The following is a 24,367-nucleotide window of genomic DNA, read 5'->3' as shown; positions in this document are numbered from 1 at the left end:
GCGAGCATCCCGATGTCATCCTGCACTCGCTACATTATTTCGGTCTGCGGGCGCACACGTGTGTCGTGTCCGCGCCCGCCATCAATTAAAAGGCCACTTAAGGCCTTTAAAAAGGCAATTGGCCAAGATTTCACATTGCCCCTTGCGATTTCACGCTCATCGCACGGGCAAAACAGGCAGGTGGGCAGCCGACATTTTGCAAAACCTCATTAATGGGCGGCATAAATAGGAGCTGCAGCACTGCCATTGTGAGCAGTGAGGAGTTTTGGAAATAGTTCGCTGCTGGTTTACCTATTGGTACTTGGCAGCTTCATTTGTGTTTGGGGCTTCATTGTTAACATTTTAGGCTGGGATAGACAGATTTTTGGTCTCTCGTGGAATCAATGGATAGGGGGAGTGGGCAGAAAAGTGAGGTTGAAGCCCAAGATCAGCCATTACAGTATTGAATGGTTGAGCAGGCTCGATGGGGCACATGGCCTACTCCTGCTCCTATTCCTTGTGTTCTTTTGAGCCACTTACTGGGGAAAAGTAGCTGTGCTGGTCTCTCATTACTGTTCTCATGATTTTAATCTTCTCCTATGTGGGTCTCTAGTCTTATGCAAAATAGCCCTACCTGCCTTTTGCAATGGGGTTTGGGGAACCCACGCCCATCGGACGCGGTAAGTAATCTGCTGGACATCAGTATTCAGAGCCAGCATTCCAGTCTCTGATGTCTTAGGGATTTCTGGAGTGGGGCCTGAGTCCAACACTTCTGCCTCCAGGGCAAGAATACTGCCACAGAACCAATGGATACTCCATTCAGATGTGAATACCCCACATCTCAGCATTTTGAGGTTGTACTTTAATCAACCCTGTTGAGCACAGAGCTCAAACCTTTACCTTCTGACTCAGCCAAAGACTCACTATTCTGATGCAGTACACTGATAATAAACCACAATTATTTTTGTGGTTACAGCTGGAATGCAAGCCTTGTTTAAAGTTGTAGACTATGAGAAGAAAACCAAAAAGGCCACCAGTAAAGGACATGAAAGACGTTATTACATTGCTGCAGATGAGGTCATCTGGGACTATGGGCCATCTGGTTTGGACCAATTCACTGCAAAGCCTTTAACCAGTCAACATGGGTAAGTCACACTGAGCCATTGTGTATGTACATATAAGAGAAATAGTAAGGCCAAGAGAAAAAGCCAGAGAAAGGAACTGTGGGCAAATTTCCAGACTTGCGTTATGATAGTGGGTTGAAGGCATTTGGGTGTGTTTCTTGGAGATAGTGAACCCAGTGCTCATTGGGGCAGCACCCAAAGTGGATCTCAAGTCTCAGATTGCCCGAGTGTGGTAGCTGGGTCATTAAAATGATCCAGCCGTCTGCCCCGTGCAGAGATACCCACCAACAGTTCTTTCACTGGGAAACAGATCTGGAAGCAGAAGCTTTGCTTGTGTAGCCCCAAGGTCTCCCACCCATTTAATTTAGAGGGGGTTTGGGGAGCAGGATTTCCTCACTGCTGCTCCGTGATCAGGGTATTAGCCCGAGGGTTTCAAGGCAGCCAGAATGGAGGGAGGTGGAGGAGGAGTAGGAAAAGTATTTACCTGCTTCAGTTAAGAATGGCATTTGTTATGAACTCAGTATAGACCAGCAACATTTTTTTTTAAATCCTAAAACCCAGGCATTTACTAAAAGATATAGGCACAAGGTTCATGGTTTAAATCAAGAGAATTTTACCGCGTAAAAATCAAAGAATATGAATACTAATAGCTGCACTTTATCTTAAGTAGTCAGTTACGTTAAAGATATTAAAACTACAATGAACGCAGATGCTTAGACTTTTGACCAAACTTCTTAACTCAACTTTCCTTCTACACTCATTTGACTTACACCCCCAATAAAATCGTCAGATACATGTCCGAAATGAGAAGATTAGCCCATTGCTCTGGGTACCGTTTCAAAGATTCATATAAGGGCTGAGATTTCTTGGACCTTCTGCTTACTCCTGGCAAGGTTTTCCCTTCAAATCTCCTCCAATTCTCCCATGATTGTAGACTCCCCATTTAACACAGGCGCCACTAGCATCTTAAGTATAGCTGCCTTCGGTCTTTAATCTTTAACACTGGACTCTTGCATCCAAAACTCTCTCTCGCTCTCTCTCTCTCTCTTCCCCCCCGCCTCCACAGCTTGGCTATCCCAGAAATCAAACTCACTTTCAGTGTCCTTCAGTTAACCAGCATTGAGAATTTCAACTGAATCCTTCTTGAAAAAAAAAACGTCCTCTCCAGCCAGCTTGTGCTAAACTAAGCTCAAATTGCTTGAACATAGAACCACATCCAAAGACTTACTCACCCTTATAATTAACTTCTGTTTGACCGTACTTTTGCTATTGTTTATCTTCTGGGCAGCTTGGTCACATGCTCAGTTACTGGCAGCAAGCTGCTTTTCGCCAGAATTCGTTCAGAGAAATCTAGTTCTTAAATGGACAATCGCCCCAACATAAAACATGTTTTTTGTTCTCCCCAGCAGCATAATGGCTATCACAAATGTTAATACTTGCTGGCAAATTTTACACTGATCTTAAATGTGACACCAGCACTGTCTTAATGGCGTTCCCTGTTTTTACGCTGTGGATCCTGAAGAAGCACATGCCCATTTTGTGGGGATCCGGCTGCTAAATGGTAGCCACAGAAAATGATAGAGTTGCTTCTATATGTCTGTGCACGAAGGGGAAATCTAAAACCTCCATAGTCACTGTAGGCTGAGATTCCACCTTTCCGAGGAACTGATGACCTCACATGATGCCAGACTTCTCATTTGGAGAACAGAACCTGACCTAGCAGAAAGGAGAGTGGAGTGAAGAATGACATTAAAAAAAATAAATTTGGCTTAAGTGCTGTAAGGTTCACTAATTGCAGTATGTTCCTGTACCTGCAGAGATGCTGTGGTATTTTTTGAAAAAGGGGAGACAAGAATTGGAGGGAAATACAAAAAGGCTGTTTACAGAGAATACACAGATGACACTTTTAAAAAGCACAAGGAGAGGACAGCAGACGAAGAGCATCTTGGAATTCTTGGTAAAGAATAAATTAAGAGATTTTTGCTTTAGTTTGATATTTCATTGTGAAAAGCGATGTATTTTAACATACAGTATTTGGCATCTTTTTTTCTTGTAAATAAGGGAGAGGAACTTGGGTAGATTTTGACTTTATATGACGGTAAATAAACGGGCAATAGCAAATTAGCAGCTTGGTTTACATCACGTCTGAGTTTTATCTTTACCGAAGCCAACACAAATGAAAACGGGGAAGATATGCAGGGGAGGCTGCCAACTTCATATCATTGGTTTTACAGTGTCACGCAAAGCCTAAGATCTGCCCCTTAACTCCAAACAAGTTTTTGATTAGAAATGTAAACAGGTAAAGGTGTCACAAATGTAATTGTATCATACTAGGCCATCTGATGCGATGTGTGGTGCTTGAAGTACTGCAGGTTATTAGGCCTAAGGATGTACACAGCACCACGTAGTGTAGGCCCCAAGCACTTTTTTACCTTTAGAACCAGCACATCGGCTGTGTACCAGACAAAGAAGGAAGGAGAACTTGAATTGATACAGCCTCATGTTGCTGCACCTGGAACCTCTGACAGGAATCCAGTGTCTCAGCGCCATTTTGCCTGAGAAACACATCAAGCGAAGGCGGTTAAAAAAAAAAATGCAGGAAGGCTAGTTTGTGACTTGTGAGCAACTTTCTCCAGCACTTAAAACAAATCTGGAATCTCTTTAAGCAATTTAATAGCTGCTGACATCTAATAGCCCATGCAAGTGATCTCAGAGCTCTTCTGCTTTTGTGCTTCACTTGCGTTGGCAAATTATGTAAAGAGGCTTCGAAACAGAAAACCCTTGAAATGCTCAGCAGGTCAGACAGCGTCTGCGGAGAGAGAAACAGAGTTAATGGTTCAGGCTGATGACCTTAGTCCGCTCATACAGTACAGTAGTGTACGGTCAGCACTCACACATAGAAATCTAGTTTAGTGCATTAGTCCTTACTTCAAACCACTTGAAAATTCCTTTGAATATTCTGCTTTGTTACTTCAAACCTGTTTTAGCTTTTCCCTGAGTTTCCAAAAAAAAAAAACCGGATTCAGGCTGACATTTAAACTATCCGGGGTGGTGCAATTGCAGGAAACGTTTAAATGGAAACTTCACCGGACTGGGGGGAATGAGCTGGATCCCAGTCTTTTTATCAACTGGTTTGTTGAAAATGAATGAGGTGCAAAGGGAGAAAGCAAAACGTTAACATTTGCCCATTGTCATCGGGATTGGGATTTCATCCTCTGTGCGGAGAAACAGAATTTCATTGAGACCTCCTTACATCCTCAGTCACCCACAGGGTTAAATCAGCGAAATACTTGCGCTCGGCCGTTTTATCAAATAACCTGCCAGAAGAAAATGTTGACTGTGATCACGTTTCTGTCTGTAGGACCTGTCATTAAAGCAGAAGTTGGAGATAGGATCAAGGTGACGTTCTGGAATAATGCGAGCCAAGTATACAGCATGCAACCTCACGGACTCTCCTATGGGAAAGATATTGAGGGGGCCAATTATCAAACTAACACAACAGGTAATTCAGCCTGAAAATATTTACCTGTCAAAGTTATTTGATGCCTCTTGACTTTAAGGACATTAACTGATCAGAGCCACAGGGAAATGGGCATGTGTAGCGTTTAAACATTAGCAAATAGATTAAAAAAAAAGAGTAGATAAGTTGGAGTTGGGGAAATAAACTTCAAAACCTGGATCTGTTCCAAAAGGAACAGAAATGAAATTTTTCATGGGACTTTGTCATTTCTGAACTAGATCAGATCAAATCAGTTCCAAAAACGTCCCAAAACGGTGAACTGCACCATGAGTGCTAAAGGCTCTCCTCTCCAGCCCATGTTCCCACCTTCCATTTTTACTGTTAAAGACCCCGGTGTCTGTTGCCACCAGTGAGGATGACATTAGCTGCTCTTTTTCCTCCCCGTTCCCGCCCTTGTTCCCAGTCCCACCCTTGCTTCTGCTCTCGCCCTCGTTTGTTGAAGCCTCTCTTCCCATCACTCCCAACCTTTCTCCTGGCCTCACCTCCTGCCTTGCTCCCACTTCCTCCCTTGTTCCTGACCTCGCCTTTAGTCCTGAAGTCCTTCTTCCCCCTGTTCCCATTCCAACTCTCTGTTCTTACCTTTAAAGCCCCCAGTGTCTGTTGCTACCACCGGGGGCTTCTTCAGCTGCTCCTCTTCTCCTCCCTCTGTTCCCGCTCTGAGCTTGCACTGATGTCCTGGGACTTCAGCTGCTACCTGCACTGACCAGCTTATGCTACTAGTATTGCTGAAAAAAGAGACATGTCGAAGCTTTTCATCAGGATACTTCGCAAAAATATCAATATAAGGGGAAAACAACATATACTATGGGCAGAATTTTGTCCTTGGTGTGCGTGCGGGCCCCACCGGCTCGGTGGTGGGCGGACAGCCGACCCCCGCCGCTGAATTGGGGCCCGTTGCCATTTTGAGTGGGCGGGCCAATTAAGGCCTGCCCAATAGGAAGCACTATGCGCTTCCTGTGCGGGTGGGGGAGGGAATCCCCAGCTGTCAAAGAGCACACTGCTCCCTGAGGCTAAATGCTGTCTCAGGGAGATTAGTGACAGTGTACAAAACTTAAAAAGTAGAAAAATAAAAATATTATTAACATGAGATGGGACATGTTAATAAATATCACATTACATTTATTAAAATTTTTAAAAAGGAACATGAAACCTCATCCCGCCAGTGGATGGGGTTTCATGTATTATCAGAAGCCTTAAGGTTGGACGGGCAGGGCCTTTAATTACTTTAATTACCCTGTCAATGGCCTCAATTGGCCACTGACAGGTCGGCGGGTGAACAGCTGATTTCGCTGTCCGCCCGCCTTCCTGAAAATTTAAAGGGACCAGGATGACGTCGGGGGATTCCTCCTGACGTCATCCCGCGTCACTTTCCCGTCAGCGAGCGGGCCCCGCCCCCAAATCGCCGAAGGGAAAATTCTGGCCTGTATGTTTCTACATTGAAGGCACCATATAAATGCAAATTCTTGTTACTCTTTTCGCCAAACGCATTTTAAATGCCTGCTGATAAAAGAATTAAAGATGTTAAAGGTTTTGAAATTAAAATGTATCCAACAGAGTTTGTGGGCCCACCTGCTCGATCCCCTCATGTCTTTCCTGGTCATACATTTATTTATGAATGGAAAGTTCCAGAGGATTTTGGCCCCGGAAAGGATGATCCAGACTGCCTGACTTGGCTTTACTTCTCTGCAGTGGATTCCATAAAGGACAGCAGCTCTGGTCTGGTTGGACCTCTCATTGTGTGCAAAAAGAACACCCTAAGCTCTCAGGGCAAACAGGTACATTAAGTTCATTAACGATCCTCCGTTAACCCCTCCACTTGGGAAGCACCAACAACACTGTTAAAGTGGACTCAGAGTGACAACAACTAGGATTGAATTCATATACGTGAAGTGTTTCACTCTTGTTCTGCGACAGTGTTTCTCCAAAATAATTTAATCTGTGCTCCACTTTAAAGCATTTAGACATGATAAGGTGCCCTATAAATGCAAGAATGATCACAACCAAAGACTCTTTGGGATGGAGTCGACACTAGGAAGATAAACCTGTCAGTAGGAGACTGGAACTGAGTTGAGGGAACACTATTGAGACAGTGGTAATGTTATTGGAGTGGTAACCCCGAGGCCCGGACTAATGATCCGCAAACATGGGTTCAAATGCTACCATGGCAACTGGTGGAAATTAAATTCAGTTAATTAATAAAGCTGGAAACAAAAAGCTAGTCTCAGTAATGGTGACCATGAAACTACTTGGATTGTTGTAAAAACCCATCTGGTTCAATAATGTCCTTTGGGGAGGAAATCTGCCATCCTTACCTGATCTGGCCTACAGGGGACTGCAGTGACTCTTAACCGACCTCTGTGATGGCCTGGGAAGCTACTCTGAGGGCAATTAGGGATGGGAAACAAATACAGTCCTTGCCAGTGATGGTAACAGCACAAAAGCATATAATACTGTTTAAAAAAAACCTTCCTTAAGTACACCAGGGCATCAACTGGGTTCATTGATGAAACCTTCAGAGGGAGATCTGTCCTTAGGGAGTAGAGTTCTGCCCAGTTAGCTCCAGATAACTTTGTATGCCAATGCCCTAAAAGTTCTACCCACTCAAACAAGCTGCAGGAATTTTACTAATGCCACCTGCTGGTAAGCCCCATGGTTTTAGCTGGTTAAATTCCAGCCAATTTCGGTGGAGTTCTCAGTAGTTGATTTTGGAGACTGTTCAGTGTCATGATCAGTTTCTACATATCAGACATTCCGGTGACCAAAAAAAAAATCAAAAGAAATGGAAACTATTTGCTCTGATATAAAATCTGCACTGAGAACACTTGTGCCAGGTAACTCTGTGGTAACCTTGGGTTTGATGGTTACAGGAATGTATATGCTGATGGCTTCAATTATAATTAAAATCTTAGAATATTTAACAAAATAAAAGGAAGACTTACTGTTTTTCGAAGACTCTCAGGGATATCTCAAGGAGCTTTACATACAACAAATTATTTTGAAGATGGAGTTTGCAGTAATGTGGAACAACACATCAACCACAGATGAGCTGCCCACCCAACGCCTCCCCATCGCTCATAAAACCATGCTGGGACGGGGTGCTTGGTGAGCACAGCACCCCAATTTATGGGTCCACCTACCTATTTTCCTGCCAGTGTGTGACCTGTAAAATTCACCCCATGCTGTTAAACCAAGGCACCATCTTTCATGTGGCTGTAAAAGAGATCCACGGCACTACTTCAAAGAAGGGCAAGGGAGCTTTTGCTTGTGTACTAACAAATATTTATCCCTCAACCAACATCAACAAAAAAAACCCCCCAAATCTGATCATAATCACATTACTGTTTGCAGACACTGCTGCGGGCAAATTGGTGCAACAGTGACTACACTTTCATTGGTTGTAAAACAATTTGATACACCCCAAGATCGTGAAAGGCACTATATAAATGCAAGCCTTTCTTTCTGTTATTTTATGCATAGATTTCTAAAAAGTAAGGTGTAAGGATTACCCCGTCCGATGTCCCTCACCACCCCCCCAATCTGTCTTTGTGCAAAGGCACCAGTTCTTCACTTGACATCTTGTCACAATAATGCAACAGAAAATAGGAATCCAAGGAGAGGAAGAAGGAAAGCGGCATTTCACCATTCAGAAACTTGAATTTATCAATTTATTCCAATATCAATGTGTGAGATCTCACTTTATCCAAGTTTTTATGATTATAGTAGCTTGGTGTTGGGAGCCCGGTTAGCTCAGTTGGCTAGATGGCTAGCATGGGGTTCGATCCCTGTTCCAGCTGAGGTAGACCTAGGACCTACCTCCTCACCCTGACCCCATAGTTAAATCACAGTATATGGCAACACTCCATTCAAAGATGCTGCTTAGACAATAGAGAAACTGGCGCTGAGAGTTCACTGGAAAGTGTGACTTTCAATACAGAGGAATAATGCATAATTCTTTAATGAAATACTTTTCCTTTCATTGATCCAACACTAAATGTTATGTATTTTCATTGACCCTGACACAGAAAAATGTGGATAAGGAATTCTTTTTGCTGGCGACTGTGTTTGATGAGAATCTCAGTTGGTATTTAGATGAAAATATCAGGATGTTTACAACTAAAGCCAAAGCCGTAGATAAAGAAGATGAGGATTTCCAAGAGTCGAACAAAATGCATTGTAAGTCTTTGATAGGATGAATGCCGTAGAAACGACCACTAATATGCCTACCAATGAATCGAATATTTCATGTTATAATTTGAAGGTCAAAAATTCACGTGTACAATAATGCTTAAAATTGGTTACAAGTTCGGTGTTCCAGAATTCATTTAAAGATTTTTTCATTTACGAAAGTAATTCATTCCATTGTGTTGCTGCTCATTGTGGCTGGGTGCACAGTCTGTAGTCAAACATGTAGTGTTTTGGAATGGCAATATATGGATTAGTTCCACGTATTGAACTCCTTACCTCAGTCATTCTGCTCGATTGGAGTCCAATCGACTCTTACAGGGCAGGAAGCAATTTGGCCCATCGGTGCTTATACTAGCTCTTTGAACATGCCCCTAACCACCTCTCTTCCCCATAGATCTACAAAATGTTTCTTTTTCAAGTATATATCCAAATGGGCAAGTTTGAATCTGGTTCCGTCATCCTTTCAGGCAGTGCATTCCAGATCGTATCAACTCTGAGTAAAAAATAATCAACCTGGCACTTCCCCACTGGGAAGGACATAGGAACAAAGTTGGTTTTCGTATCCCTTCTAAATGAATTGTTAGAAACACGCCAAATGTTCATCCTCTTGGATTATGAATGGTGCATTCAACATGGAACAGGAGGAAAATGTGACCAGTAACTTGATATAAGCAAATAAATATTTTTGCACTTTATCCTGCAATGTAACCTTTGTTACATTGTACAGTGCAACATTTGAGTGGGGACTTCAAACTAACAGAATAGATTCATCCTGAAGGTAAGGTGTGTTTTGTGTAATGGTTTAGATATTAGAAAGAGCTGAAAAATATTCCCTTTTTAAGGAAGCTTCCTCATTTTTTCTTTGGAATGTGATTTTAGCAATCAATGGATACATGTACGGCAATCAACCAGGCCTGGAGATGTGCAAAGGAAATACAGTGTCCTGGCATATGATTGGTCTTGGATCAGAAGTCGATATCCATGGGATTTATTTCCAGGGTAACACATTCCTGAGCCAAGGAACAAGAAGAGATGTAGTTAATCTGTTCCCACACATCTCACTCACAGCTACCATGAAACCTGACAGTACAGGTAGAGCAACATGTATTCAGAATATATTGATTTTGTAGATGGCACTTTTAATAAAGGCACACATAAGTACCTTTTTAAGAAACTAAAAAGAAACTATACCTGATAGTGTTGTAAAGGCCTAATTCTCTTTCTAAAGCAGAGAAATACCCAAGTATATCAATGTGCCTACCTCACTATTGCAACCTTTCTTGTCTCTGCCCACTTTATTATGTCTGTTAAGATCTCTATGCTTGGATTATGCCTGTCCTCTGTACATCTTCACCGTGTTAGCCAGGATTCATTGCAAAGATTCCTATTCAAATTTGTTCCTTTTCAGGATTTTAAGGCTGCTAAACTTTTTTTTCTTTCATGGGATGTAGCCATCCCATTTGTTGCCCATCCTTAATTGCCCCTGAACTGAATGGCTTGCTAGGCCATTTCAGAGGGCAGTTAAAAGTTAACCATATTACTGTAGGCCTGGAGTCACATGTAGGCCAGACCAGGTAAGGACAGCGGATTTCCTTGCTTAAAGAATATTAGTGAACCAGATGGGTTTTTACAACAATCGACAATGGTTTCATGGTCATCATTAGTGAGACTAGATTTATATTCCACATATTTTTATTAGCAATTGCTGCTGCTGTTTCAGGATTTGAATGCATGTCCCCAGTGCATTAGCAAAGGTCTCCGGAGTACCATTCCAGAATCTATGAAATTCATTGCCACAGAAGGCTGTGGAGGCCAGGTCATTGAGTGTATTTAAGACCGAGATAGATAGGTTCTTGATTGGTAAGGGGATCAAAGGTTACGGGGAGAAGGCGGGAGAATGGGGTTGAGAAACTTATCAGCCATGATTGAATGGCGGAGCAGACTCGATGGGCCGATTGGCCTAATTTCTGCTCCTATGTCTTATGGTCTTATGGATCACAGATGCCAGTCTTCAGCCAATTCAATTCACTCCACGTGATATCAAGAAATGGCTGGAGGCACTGGATACTGCAAAGGCTATGGGCCCTGACAATATTCTGGCAATAGTACTGAAGACTTGTGCTCCAGAACTTGTTGCACCCCTAGCCAAGCTGTTCCAGTACAGCTACAACACTGGCATCTACCTGGCTATGTGGAAAATTGCCCAGGTATGTCCTATACAAAAATCCAACCTGGCCAGTTACCGCCCCATCAGTCTACTCTCGAGCACCAGTAAAGTAATGGAAAGAGTCATCAACAGTGCTATCAAGCGGCACTTGTTTAGCAATAACCTGCTCACTGATGCAGGGTTCTGCCAGGGCCACTCAGCTCCTGATCTCATTACAGCATTGGTTCAAACATGGACAAAAGAGCTGAACTCCCAAGGTGAGACTGACTGCCCTTGACATCAAGGCTGCATTTGACCGAGTGTAGCATCAAGGAGCCCTAGCAAAACTGGAGTCAATGGGAATCAGGGGGAAAACTCTCCAATGTTTGGAGTCATACCTAGCATAAAGAAAGATGTTTGGGGTTGTTGGAGGTCAGTCTTATCAGCTCCAGGACATCACTGCAGGAGTTTCTCAGGGTTGTGTCCAACGCCCAACCATCCTCAGCTGCTTCATCAATGATCTTCCTTCCATCATAAGGTCAGAAGTGGGGATGTTCGCTGATGATTGCACAATGTTCAGTACCATTCGCGACTCCTCAGATACTGAAGCAGTTCATGTCCAAATGTAGCAAGACCTGGACAATATCCAGGTTTGGGCTGACAAGCGGCAAGTAAATTCATGCCACACAAGTGCCAGGCAATGACCATCTCCAAAAAGAGAGAAACTAACCATCGCCCCTTGACATTCAATGGCATTACCATCACTGAATCCCCCACTATCAACATCCTGGGGGTTACCATTGACCAAAAACTGAACTGGACTAGCCATATAAATACTGTGGCTCCAAGAGCAGGTCAGAGGCTAGGAATCCTTTGATGAGTACTCACCTCCTGACTCTCCAAAGCCTGTCCACCATCTACAATATGGCTTGACATCTACAAGTCAGGAGTGTGATGGAATACTCCCCACTTGCCTGGATGAGTGCAGTTCCCACAACACTCAAGAAGCTTGACACCATCCAGGACAAAGCAGCCCACTTGATTGGCTCCACGTTCACAAACATTCACTTCTTGCACCACCGACGTACAGTAGCAGCAGTGTGTACCATCTACAAGATGCACTGCAGGAACTCACCAAGGCTCCTTAGATAGCACCTTCCAAACCCACAACTACTACCATCTAGAAGGACAAGGGCAACAGATCAATGGGAACGCCACCACCTGGAAGATCCCCTTCAAGTCACTCACCATCCTGACTTGGAAATATATCGTCGTTCCTTCACTGTCGCTGGGTCAAAATCCTGGAACTCCCTTCCTAACAGCACTGTGGGTGTACCTATGCCACATGGACTGCAGCGGTTCAAGAAGACAGCTCACCACCACCTTCTCAAGGGCAACTAGGGGTGAGCAATAACTGCTGCCCCAGACAGCGAAGCCCACATCCCCTGAATGAATAAAAAAAAATTACCACTACATCATCATCTCCCCCCGTAACTCATTACTTCCCAACACTTTTCCCTTTTTTCCTGCAATTAATAGTCTTTTTTGAATTAATTTCCATTCTTCTCTCTTTTTGCCTATTCTATTTTATGAGCACTGAACACCTTCTGATACCTTAGAATACTGGTTTTCAGCCAGCCTTGGCATTAACTGTTAACCATATTTCCACCATGAGCTGAGCCTGACCTTGACCTTGCTTGGCAACCATACACACAGCAGAATTTTCAAACCCCAATTTTGGATAAGTTAATCACTGCTTTTGAATCATTTCATATGCCTATTCAATCTGGGTAATTTCCTGCATAAATTTCCCAATTTCTAAGTTTGTAATTCAACCAACTGCTTCTAACAACTGCATGCAAGAATGCAGTACAGTTGGGTCATGGTATCCTATATTGAATTATTACCTTGGCCACATTGTCAGCTATTGACCTTTCTATAGTAATAATACTGGTAGATTCCCCCATAGTGTTGCTCATGGTAAATCAGAGGATATGATCTGTCTCTTACCTGTCAGCTATGATTGTGTTGTTGACTTTTCTCTGTCTTTCTCTTCTTCTTCTGTTTCTTTCTTTTCTACTTGCTCCACATGTTGTCCTCTCCGCTTCCATTCGCTCTCTCCCCTTCTTTAGGATGGAGGATGATGAACACCAACACTTGTAGGTCACATTTTCCAGTGGCAAGTGCAGGGAAAGGTCTGGTTGTAGATGCAGGAGCTGCCTTCACACCCCCTCTCACTTTATCTTGTCCCTTTTGTCTTTTCTTCAATTCTTTGCTCCCACCATCTCCCATACTGTTTTCCCTTCCTTCCAACCCCTTCCGATAATTCCCCTCCTTGATTTATCCTCAACACCCGACCCTTCATACTAAGCCCTCACGTCCTCACTAATCCTTCCCTTTCTTGTTGCTATTGACAGTTTTACATTATTGCTCAAAGTCAAAGGTAACCAAGGTCAAGATTGGCTGTTGAATCAGATAGACTGGCAGGGGCAAAAACCTTAGGATAAATTAAGAAGCGATTGGATGCTGCAATTGGGGAACTTTATGATCAATGCTAGCCAGAAGAAATTCCGATCAAACTTTATCGTGTTCCAGTCAGACCACACCTTGGATACTGTGTCCTGCTTTATTACTTCTTTAAAGCATCCTCGGAATCATTTGATCCATATTCTGTTGTGCCTTTTTGTGCAGGAGTATTTGAAGTGGTCTGCAAGACAACAGATCACTACGCTGGAGGAATGAAGCAGTTTTACAAAGTGAATAAATGCTCTGTATTTCAAATGCCTGATATTTTTTACCATGAAAAGACATACTACATTGCAGCTGTTGAAATTGAATGGGATTATTCACCTTCAAGGAAGTGGGAATTGGAAAGGCACCTCATTCATGAAGAAAGGTATTTCCTAATCGATAAATAAGTACAAGCCATTTAAGTGAGTTGTGGTTAAGTGGGGTGTCTGCAGTTGGATGGGAGAGGACAGAGATTTAGGGTAATTGTCAAAAGAGCCAGGGACAAATTAGGTGAATTTTTTTTATGCAGCAAGTTAGTGTGATCTGGAATGTGCAGCCTGAAAGCGTGGTGGAGGCAGATTCAATAATAACTTTCAAAAGGGAATTAGATATGTAATTGAAATGGAAACATTTACAGGGCTATGGGGAAAGAGCAGAGGAACGAGACTAATTGGATAGCTCGTCCAAACAGAAAGTACAATGAACTGAAGAGCCTCTTGTTACGTGTGACTCTGTGATATCCATGTTGTTATGTTATCCTGCATTACAAAATTATAACTTTTTAAAAAATTTTGAACCTTCACTGCTTCTTGTGCTCCCCCATGTTTAACACCATTGATAGCAGCATTGGATGGCTATAGCCTGAGGCCAATGTAAAGCTAAACTTTTTCTACACGACCCAACCTTAGAAAAATACCTGCTCATCTGACATTTCCCAGATCAGCCATCTGAACGACATTTCTGAAAGCAAGGCTGACAAATTAATATTAAATAAAGAAAATCTCTATTGAAAGGACTGTAACACAATAGAAAGTGGATTTAAACTGCCCAACCTAATTTCTCTTTGGTTCACACAACCAGTAAATGGGTGGGGTGGGGGGGGGGGGTGGGGGGGGGGGGGGTGCTTGTACGAGCTGGATTTGAAGCTAGAAGTCAAAAGTCATTATTCTAATCAGCTATGTAACCCAATCTTCTGGAGGGTTGAAATTCCTGTTGCTATCTTAATAGGCTAGTTAAAAGATATAGGGTATGTCTCTATTAAAATGTTGCATGTCCAGAAATTGGACACACACTCATTAACCAATGCAGTCAAAATTGTTATTTTTAGTGCATTGGTTAATGAATGTGTGTCCAACATAGGAATTTCAGCTCTCTGAAGAGTTAAGTCTTCCAAGGAGTTGATTCAGAATAATGGTCTTACAGATATATTAAAGCCAATAACTACTTTTTAGAATGTAGCTATCTCAATAATGTTGTGATTGTGCTGTGTATAATATCTATTGAATAATGGTGGAAATTCTGATAAATCACAAGTCATGTCCTGCCCCGAGCCATTATAGGGAAAGCAAGCGACAGTAACTAATAGAGGTCATTAAGGTCCCCCCCCCATCCTGCCCCGGGCCCCACACGGTGGCCGAAACATAGCCAGTTAAACAAGGCAGCCACCCGGCAGTGGGGCGGGAGGATCACCGCTAGGGACCCTCCTACACCTGTCTGTAGATGTGGTCATAGCTATCAGTATACAATATTGGCTTCAAAAAACAGAGATCTCCACAATCATCAGCTTCCAGATAAGGAACACACGGCCTCAATGGTAATGAGGAAATGTTCTTATACTTAGCAGTAGGCTGGATTAGCTAGCTGAAGCAAAATGAAGGAGGATAAGGAGGTTCAGAAAATTTAGGAATGCGAAGTGCTGATGAAGGATAAAAAAGCGAGTTAATTGATTATTCTCCTCTCACCAATTTTCACTTGCCCTCCTCTCCCAAATGTTTTTGCTTCTTTCTGGGATATGGAGCAACATTGCAGTACCTCGCTAAGGTCAAGTGGTTATTACTGATGAATGAGCTTTCACAGTGACTGGTGAAGGTCTGTTGAACTGTGAGGAGGATCACAGGCAAGCCTAAACCTACCTTTGGCCTAGTGTCATCATCAGAAATGCTTCTAACAGGGATTACAAGATAGCTATCGGGGTGGGATTTTCTATGATGGGTCGGGATCAAACATGGGTCCCGATCCTGCACCGTGTCGGCAGCAGTAATCCAACATCAGTTTTTGCTGAGTGGGTCAATTAGTGGCCAGAGAATGCACATCCACAGTCCAATTGAGGATGGTTGGCAGGCTCTCAGGCTGGAGGGCCAATAGGAGGTCCTCCAATGATGACACATCAATAGCCCTACCATCTGAGGTTGGAGCAACCAATGCCTGCAGGGGGAGTGGGAGGGGGAAGAGGGAAAGAGAGAAAGAGAATGAGCCTCACAGTGGAGGTGTCCTCCAAAGACCAGGTGGAAACATTTAATTAAAAAAAGGCTAGAGGTGTCTGGTTATGATCGTGGAGGGGCACCCAATTCCACTGGATGGCATTGGCCGCACCCATAGACAGGTGCAGGCGGGTCCCTAGCGACATGAAACGCGTTCCTCCCGCCCCACTGCCGGGTGGCTGCCTTGTTTAACTGGCTATGTTTCGACCACTGTGTAGGGCCCGGGGCAGGAGGGGGGGAGCTTTAATGACCTCGTTACTGTCGTTTGCTTTCCCTAAAATGGCTTGGGGCAGGATGGTGCCAGCAAAGTGGCGTGCCTGCCGACAGCATGAAATTGCGTGCATGCCCCCAGTTCCTGCCCTCATCAGCCTCCAAAAATCCTGCCTCCAAGGAGAAAGAACCCTGGTTGATTTTCCTTGTTCCTAATTCAGGCTGCTGAGGCCTATTGCATTGCCCCGCCTGGCAGTCAGATAACTCAGAGTTGACTGAGCATCGAACCTGGGACCTCCTTTATGATCTCTCTAAATCAATTACTAATGGATACATTTCTTGAACCACAGGAAAGACTCAACTCACTTTTCTTTAAATTAATGGTTTTGTAAGGCTGTAAACCATCAGTTGGAGGTAGGAATAACAACAGCAATATCCTTTTATAGCTTCATAGCAGAAAACTGCTCCAAGGTACTTCAATGCCAAGGCAGAGAAATAAATATTAGGAGGCACGACTAAGAGCTTGGTCAGAGAGGTGGCATTTAACAAGGGTCTTAAAGCAAGAGTGGGAGGTGGAGAGGCACAGAAGTTTAGGGAAGGGATTCAAGAGCTTCGGCTTTGGATGGTTGAAGGTGGGGTGGAGGGAGTGGAGAAGGAAGAGAGGCCAAATTGAGCGTAACATTGAGTTCTTGAATAAGGGTACAGGAACAGGGAGGGTTGAGGTCATGAAGGGATCTATGCATGAGGATGAAATTTCTTAATTTAAGGTGTTGCAGGGCTGGGAGCCAATGTAGCTCAGCAAGTGAGTCTCTGTGCAGGATAGATTACATGTAGCAGAGATTTGGATGAGTTTAACTTCTCATTTACTCTCACATTCCATTCCAGTGATTGGTATGGAATTCTTAGTCACAGCCTCTACAAATCTCTTGTCCAACATACAACAGTAGATGCCCCTACTTATCCTAGAATTAGACCTAATTCTACCTAAGTTCTATCACTTAAAAGCACATTATTTACTTTGATTACTATGGGAAATTTTCTGCTTTCAACTGTAGTCCTGGAAAGATTTTCACAGTGCGAGGAAACTTGACCATTGGTCCCAAGTACAAAAAAGTTGTGTATCGGGAATATACTGATAAGACATTTACTCAACAGAAGGAGAGAACTACAAAGGAAAGACATCTGGAAATTCAAGGTATTCTGTATGCTTATTTAATAAATGTTGTTGTTGAGTCATTGCTAATTTATTATAATCTCCAATGCCCTATGTCATTATGATAATGATACTTACATTCATATGGATTTTTATCTCATTGAAGTACTCTGAGTGAAATGTTTGGTGTTATGTGGGCAAACATAGCAACCACTCTGCATCAGTAATAGCTCCCATCTATTAACATGCAAATGTTCGGTCTCATGTTAACACACCATTTTCTTAATTAAGCCTTCTAACATCATTAATTTAATTTTGTTTTGCAAAATCTTAATTACGGTGTTGCAGAAAATGACGTGAATGTCGAACTTCAGAAATTTGTAAATTGGGGCTTGTTTGCTTGTGGATCAGAATGTACCAATACATTCTGCTTATACTGTCAACATTTTTTTCCTCCTCCCCCAGGCCCACTACTTCATGCAAAAGTTGGTGATAAGCTCAAAATTGTATTCAAGAATCTGGCCTCAAGGCCCTATTCTATTCATGCACAAGGAGTGAAGACAGACAGTCCGACAATTAAATATACTCTTCCAGGTAAAGCCAGCTGATGCCACAGCCCTTCAACTACAGCCTATTCTACAACAGTGTCTTCTGAATCCCTTTTAGAGTTCTATTGCATGCACCTGATTTCTGCAATGGTAAAGTTTCCTTTTACTCACCAAATATGTGATCTGAAGCCGTTTGCACAGAAACTAGAGAGTAAGAGCCCCAAAGCTGAAGGTGGATCAGGGTTCAGGGTTCAACCTGAGCTAAAGATTCCTGACCAGAATGTAAACATGGTCTTCAGCTATTCGGATTCAAAATTCTTGCTTCCTGTTGCAAGTAGCTGTTTACAGTCATGGTGTAGGATATCACAACACAGAGCTGATTCTGCAACCCAACCTCACCATTGGGATTGGTACCTCACAAAGTGACTCTTGTAGGGTGCAAGTCAGTATCAGTGATCTTACACTGTCCAAAAGGCAATGCAGGAAGGAAAAGTTATGGCATTTCTCTGATGGTAGAATAAAGTACATAGTAAAAACTGGAACAAAAACAGAATTACCTGGAAAAACTCAGCAGGTCTGGCAGCATCGGCAGAGAAGAACAAAGTTGACGTATCGAGTCCTCATGACCCTTCAACAGAACTAGGTAAAATTAGGAGAGGGGTGAAATATAAGCTGGTTTAAGGTGAGGGGGTGGGGGGAGAGAAGTGGGGGGTGGGGTGGTGTTTGTAGGGACAAGCAAGCAGTGATAGGAGCAGATAATCAAAAGATGACACAGACAAAAGAACAAAGAGGTGTTGAAGGTGGTGATATTATCTTCAACACCTCTTTGTTCTTTTGTCTGTGACATCTTTTGATTATCTGCTCCTATCACTGCTTGCTTGTCCCTACAATCCCCACCCCCCCCCCCCCCACTTCTCTCCCCCCCCACCTTAAACCAGCTTATATTTCACCCCTCTCCTATTTTTACTTAGTTCTGTTGAAGGGTCATGAGGACTCGAAACGTCAACTTTGTTCTTCTCCGCCGATGCTGCCAGACCTGCTGAGTTTTTCCAGGTAATTCTGTTTTTGTTTTGGATTTCCAGCATCTGCAGTTTTTTGTTTTTATCTCTAGTAAAAACTGGGATTGGCAGAGGATTTTACTGACAAAGAAACTATTGGAAACATGCAATTGTCTTTTAAGTAAGAGCATGAGTAGACATCGTCCCATAAAACAAGTCAGTGCATAATAAAACATCATTAATTTATTTGTAGGCGAAACAGAAACATATTTCTGGAAGATCCCCAATAGGTCCGGTGCGAACGAAGGGGAATCTCGTTGCATTCCATGGACATATTTCTCAACTGTAGATCCAATTAAGGTACAGCAAGAGTACATTGTTAAACTAAACTAACTGACACTAATTGTCTACAGTCATTACCCTTTTGATCTTTGCCCTCTCTTTTTGCTCTATGTTGTTCTACACATTAGTCCTTTTCCCTTCATTCATACGTGTTGTAGGGAAAACCTATGGGTCCATTTCCTATTCAATCCTTCTCAGGACCTGAAAGCTTTGGAGATTCTTAATTTTTTATTTTCTTTCCTTCTATAATCGAAAAGGCTTTTAGAACCCAAAGTTAGCAACTTCTGAACATTGCTGCTATTTTTACTCAACTCTCACTTTCTCTCTTACTGTTTTCAACTGTAGTGGTGCTAGGATGATGACATCTCCTGCTTGTCCCTCCTGACTTTTCTTTCCTTCCCTCTTCCTCTCTCCTCTTCCCCTCCTACCTCCTCTTTCTCATCTGCTTACTCCCTCACCTCCCCTCCCTCTTGCCTTCCTCCTTCTCCGTCCTTCTTCCTCCCTCTCCTACTCTCATTCGTCCTCTTCACATCCCCCATCCCCTATTTGAGTCCAAGTGCCTCCTGCACCTTCCCACCCCACTAACCCTAATTCACTTGAATGCTGCATTTGGTTTCAGTTCCCCATATGCAAAGTTATGTAAGTTCAATGAAAATTTATCAAATGTATACGTTACAATGTTTTAATGGCAGAGAATCTGGTTGCAGAGGGAATTTGCAAAGGCTAGTGGAGGCAACCTCAGCTTTATGTCTTGATTTTTTCTGTACTGTGACATTCTAGTTAAAGTGATGTGGTGTTACCTGCTATATATATATATATATATATATATATATAAAGTAGAAGATGAAGTTTATCTAGTCAATGCCTAGTACATGGCATTGGGCAGGGATACCCAGAGCATTAAGGTAAACCGACTAGGACTTCACAATCTTCCCTACATAAGACCTGCCAGTGCCCTGAAGGCTGTCTGCCATATTGCTGATAAGGAAACTCTAAGACTTTGGACACCAGCTCCTGGAGGCCAACCATGCAAACATTCATTCATATATCTGGAGATTAATACCTGTCATGATTGAGTGGCTTGGACTTGCTGAAATGTTGCACCATTAGTTGGTGAACCACTGTTGAATAGGATATGGTGTGCACCCATGGTGACTCCAGGATGGTGACGGCAGTAAAACTCACATATTTTATGGTGAGCTGTATTGGTTGTCATGCTGTTGCCATGAAAGGTTCCTATTACCTACTGTCCACCTGATACTTGTCCATTGACCGATTAATACTGATTCTCTTTGGAGTTGACTGATGAAGGGAAATTAACCTGAGACAACCCATTGTGAAGACTGAGGAGTTTGAGACCTGAGCTAGCCAGCTTGTTGTATTTCAGAGTATTGTTGACGACTTGATCAGCCTGATCCATTGATTGGACCTGGAGGGGTAGAGCCGTAAGTAGGAGTTAGGATCCTTCCCACTCAACTCCAGACAACTGGAAAGCCAATGTCCTAATGTTAGGATGGTCCTGCCTGCACAAGCAATGGGAAATTTCCCAATGCTGTGCACTGATTTTAGTTAGTTAACCACCAGCAATAACTTCCCCTGGACAAGCTTGGCTTGACTCTTGCCAATCTACAAAGCATTTTAGTCGGGTCCATTCCTATGGAGGCAGAGTGTAGATTCATTTTAGGCAAAGAGAAATTCTACCAAGCTCTAGGTTTCTCAGCAGTTTGTTTTGGAGACACAAACATTCTTCAGCACGTGTCAAACACACAACTGACTAGAACAAAATCCGTAATAATGTGAATACAGAATATCTCTATCTATATTAGGAATATAGGAAGATTGGAAAAGGAATTTGGCCCTCGGAGCTTATTCCGTCGTTCAGCGAGATCATCGCTGATCTGTGACCTAACTCCATATATCCACCTTTGCTTCATATCCCTTAATACCTTTGGCTAATGAAAACCCAATACAATTCTGAGTAGTGAGCTTCTCTCCTAGTGTACGACACTTTCCGAACCACTCGATTGTACTTTTGGTTTTTTACTCACTGCCGCTTATCTATTAACCCTCATTCGACACATTGTTCTGTGCTGGCTTCATATCTATCATGGATAAATTGGCATATTGAAGCTCAATGATTTGAAATGAAGTGTGCAGCCTTCTTATGCTTCCTTTAACATGACTGGCAAAAGAACCAGAGGCGATACAAGGAAACATTTTATTATGCAGGGAGTTGTTGTGATCTGGAATGCGCTGCGTAAAAGGGTGGTGGAAGCAGATTCAGTGGTAACTTTCAAAAGGAAATTGGATAAATAGTTGAAAAGCGAATATTTACAAGGCTATGGGAAAACAGGAGGAAATCAATGACTAATGCTATCAAAGAGCTGACACAGGCATGATGGGCTAAAATGGCCTCCTTCTGTGCTGTATCATTCTATGATTCTATAATTCCTTTCTCCCTCTGCTGCAGGATCTGTACAGCGGTTTGATAGGGACTCTGGTAACCTGTCACAAAAACCTTCTCGAGAAAATTGGTTTGAAGAAAAATGAGCTACAACAGTTTGCTCTTCTCTTCTTAGTTTTTGATGAGAATGAGTCCTGGTACCTAGATGAAAATATCAAAACTTATTGCCTTGAACCAAAACGAGTTGATAAAACAAATGAAGATTTTATTGAGAGCAACAAAAAGCATGGTATGTTCAGAGTTACTACATTTGCTATTGATGGGCCTGGGGCATGGATTCAGGTGACAAATAGCAGTTTCAAACATCATTTTGCACTTTTGCTACATAGATTAGGATTCAGTCAAGGGATCCACAGGTTTTTGACGTGGTGATGCAGCTTGTGTTGTCCTCTTCAGCATTTGTATGCTTTTCTGAATGGAGAATATTAGCAGCTGGTTGAGTTTGTCTGAACACGTGGCCCACAATGATCGATTTTAAAAATCAGACTGAAGATTGATTATATCTTTACTTGAAGAATGTCTTTGAAGAACCCAACAGTTATGATATTTTTCCATCGCTTTTAGGACAAGGGTTTTCTGAGCTAAAAAAAAAATGGAGAATTCCTTGACATTTGGACTTAATTGTTTCTGGACTTGCTGGCCTAACCCACCCCACTTCTCCACTTGCCCGTTCATTTATATAAAAGAAAATGCCCTTTTAAATTTTTCCTCTTCCTTTCCTGGTTGAGGCAAGTGTCAAGATGTACTCGGAGTGCTTGCGCAGTTTCCGGTTCAAGGTTTTGCCAGCAACTCCTTTGCTGACCCCCAAAAAACTAGAAGTCAACCTTAATAGGGAGCCGAATTTCCAGTATCAATATTTGAAGTGAGAGGAAACATTGTAGAGATTCCTCCACCCCTGCCCCTCCACCACTACTAGATTAGTCACTGGTTACTTATGTGGAACTTAACACCAGCACAGGCTAGTTGGGTCAAGTTGCTTGTTTCTATGCTGTATATTCTATGTAATTCTATGTAACACTGTGAGGACAACATGCCCTAAGTTGTATTCTGCTTCTGTCTGTCCCGGAGTGAGCAAGGGAGGTAAAAAGTCTAGGCTTCTTAATGTATAGATAGGAATATGCTTTAGTGGGGAAAGGTTACAATAGAGCAATACACTATATGTTGTAGGGTGTTGGTTACAGTTTGGTAGGTCTGAAGAGGTCTTTATAGCTTTGTAGGTTAACTGCAAGTCTTTACTGACTCTTAGGACTACTTACAAATATACAATAAAGAGTACAAGCTAGGAGCTATCTCCATGTTTGCTGATACACATGGCTCTGTCCAACATTAGACTGGCTCTAGGTGTGGGTCATGTACTCTCTTACGTCACAGTGTGGGTGGTACTGTACTCAATCCCACAGTAACCCTATATGTGCCATACCCTTATACTACACCTCTCTCCAAGTCTTTATCCAATGTATTTTAAGTGATTATAGCCTTACAATGATTACCATCATACACTTACATTGTCATTACTACATTGTCACTACCCCAGCTTCAAGTCCTTGAATTCGAAGGTTCAGGCAGTCTGCAGGCTTTGTAACCCTTCCATACCTCATTCACATTACGGTCAGAGGAGTGGTAGGCTCTGTCTCTGCCGTTTCTTCTTGTAGGTTTGGGGGTACGGTTTCATTCTTTTCTTTCTTTCGTGTTGAACCACACTGGGTCGATTCAGCTGTTGCGCTAGTCGGTGGTTGCTACCCTAACTCATTTCTTGTGGGATGGACGAATATCACACTCGTCTCCTTGCTGCTTCTTTCGCTTCTTCTGTCGTCCATGTGGGTTGCCGCGATGTATGTGGAAGTTTACATTTCAAAAATGGAACCCTCAATCACACTTCACAATTTTACCCAAATTTGAGTACTTTCTTCTTTCCCGGATGTTTTTCAAGTTTATGGGGAGAGTTTACTCCCCGTCGGGGATGGGGGGTTGTGAGGGGGTGGGCGCTCAGCCGATTGGCGCCCCCTATCAGCTGGGCACCGCCATTTTACATGACATGTGACGTGCGCCCGGAAGCAGTGTGCGCTTCCTGTTTTGGGCGGGTGGGGGAGGGGGGGAGGAGGTTGCCTGAGTTGGGAGTGGGCTGTTTCGCGCAAAAGAGCACAGAAATCTCCCTGAGGCAAAGAGGTGCCTCAGGCAGATTAGTTTTAAGTTTAAACAATGTTGAAAAAACTTTTATGACATGTCCCCTCATGTGAAACTGTCACAAGAGCTGGGATAGGTGCATTAATTTTAATAAAAAGTTTTCTGAAAATTTTACATCATTCATGAAACCTCATCCCGCCCGTGGATGAGGTTCCATGAAAAATGCGAAGGCCGCCTGGGCTCTTCGCCCGCCCCCCCGCCAACCTTAAGGTTGGATGGGCAGCTCAGCTGATTGCCTTAATTGCTTTTTAACAGGCCTTAATAGGCCTTTGACAATCTAAGTGATGCGCGGTGATGCCGGGACCAGCCCCCACTCGCCGAGCCGAAGATTCTGCCCCACGAATCTATTCATTCAGCTCAGCAGCTACGCTGGTAAGTTTTGTCTTTGTTTCAGAGTTACCTGCAGAACTCGTATATAAGCTTGATAACTTCAGCTGGGCATTCACTTGTGCTCGAAATCTTTCTTCCATGGTCACTGCTTCTTGGACTTAAAATCTGTTTCGTAGGATTCCTTTTATCTGCT

At 43.0% G+C, this 24,367-nt stretch overlaps 1 protein-coding gene across 1 annotated transcript in view; it reads left to right on the top strand.

Annotated features, from left to right (window-relative positions):
- Positions 1 to 24,367, top strand: part of cp (ceruloplasmin) — a 53,613-nt gene that overhangs the window by 21,330 nt on the left and 7,916 nt on the right. The window contains exons 6-16 of the mRNA XM_078564250.1: positions 956 to 1,124; positions 2,921 to 3,060; positions 4,465 to 4,605; positions 6,178 to 6,398; positions 8,646 to 8,796; positions 9,688 to 9,900; positions 13,646 to 13,850; positions 17,211 to 17,350; positions 17,774 to 17,902; positions 19,108 to 19,214; positions 21,667 to 21,889. Coding sequence (XP_078420376.1) covers positions 956 to 1,124; positions 2,921 to 3,060; positions 4,465 to 4,605; positions 6,178 to 6,398; positions 8,646 to 8,796; positions 9,688 to 9,900; positions 13,646 to 13,850; positions 17,211 to 17,350; positions 17,774 to 17,902; positions 19,108 to 19,214; positions 21,667 to 21,889 — 1,839 coding nt within the window. The remainder of the gene's footprint in view (positions 1 to 955; positions 1,125 to 2,920; positions 3,061 to 4,464; positions 4,606 to 6,177; positions 6,399 to 8,645; positions 8,797 to 9,687; positions 9,901 to 13,645; positions 13,851 to 17,210; positions 17,351 to 17,773; positions 17,903 to 19,107; positions 19,215 to 21,666; positions 21,890 to 24,367) is intronic.

Source organism: Cetorhinus maximus, chromosome 19, assembly GCF_964194155.1.
Source record: "Cetorhinus maximus chromosome 19, sCetMax3.hap1.1, whole genome shotgun sequence".
Lineage (NCBI taxonomy): Eukaryota > Metazoa > Chordata > Chondrichthyes > Lamniformes > Cetorhinidae > Cetorhinus > Cetorhinus maximus.
Note: the sequence above shows the minus strand (reverse complement) of the source record. Positions and strands in the feature narration are given on the sequence as shown.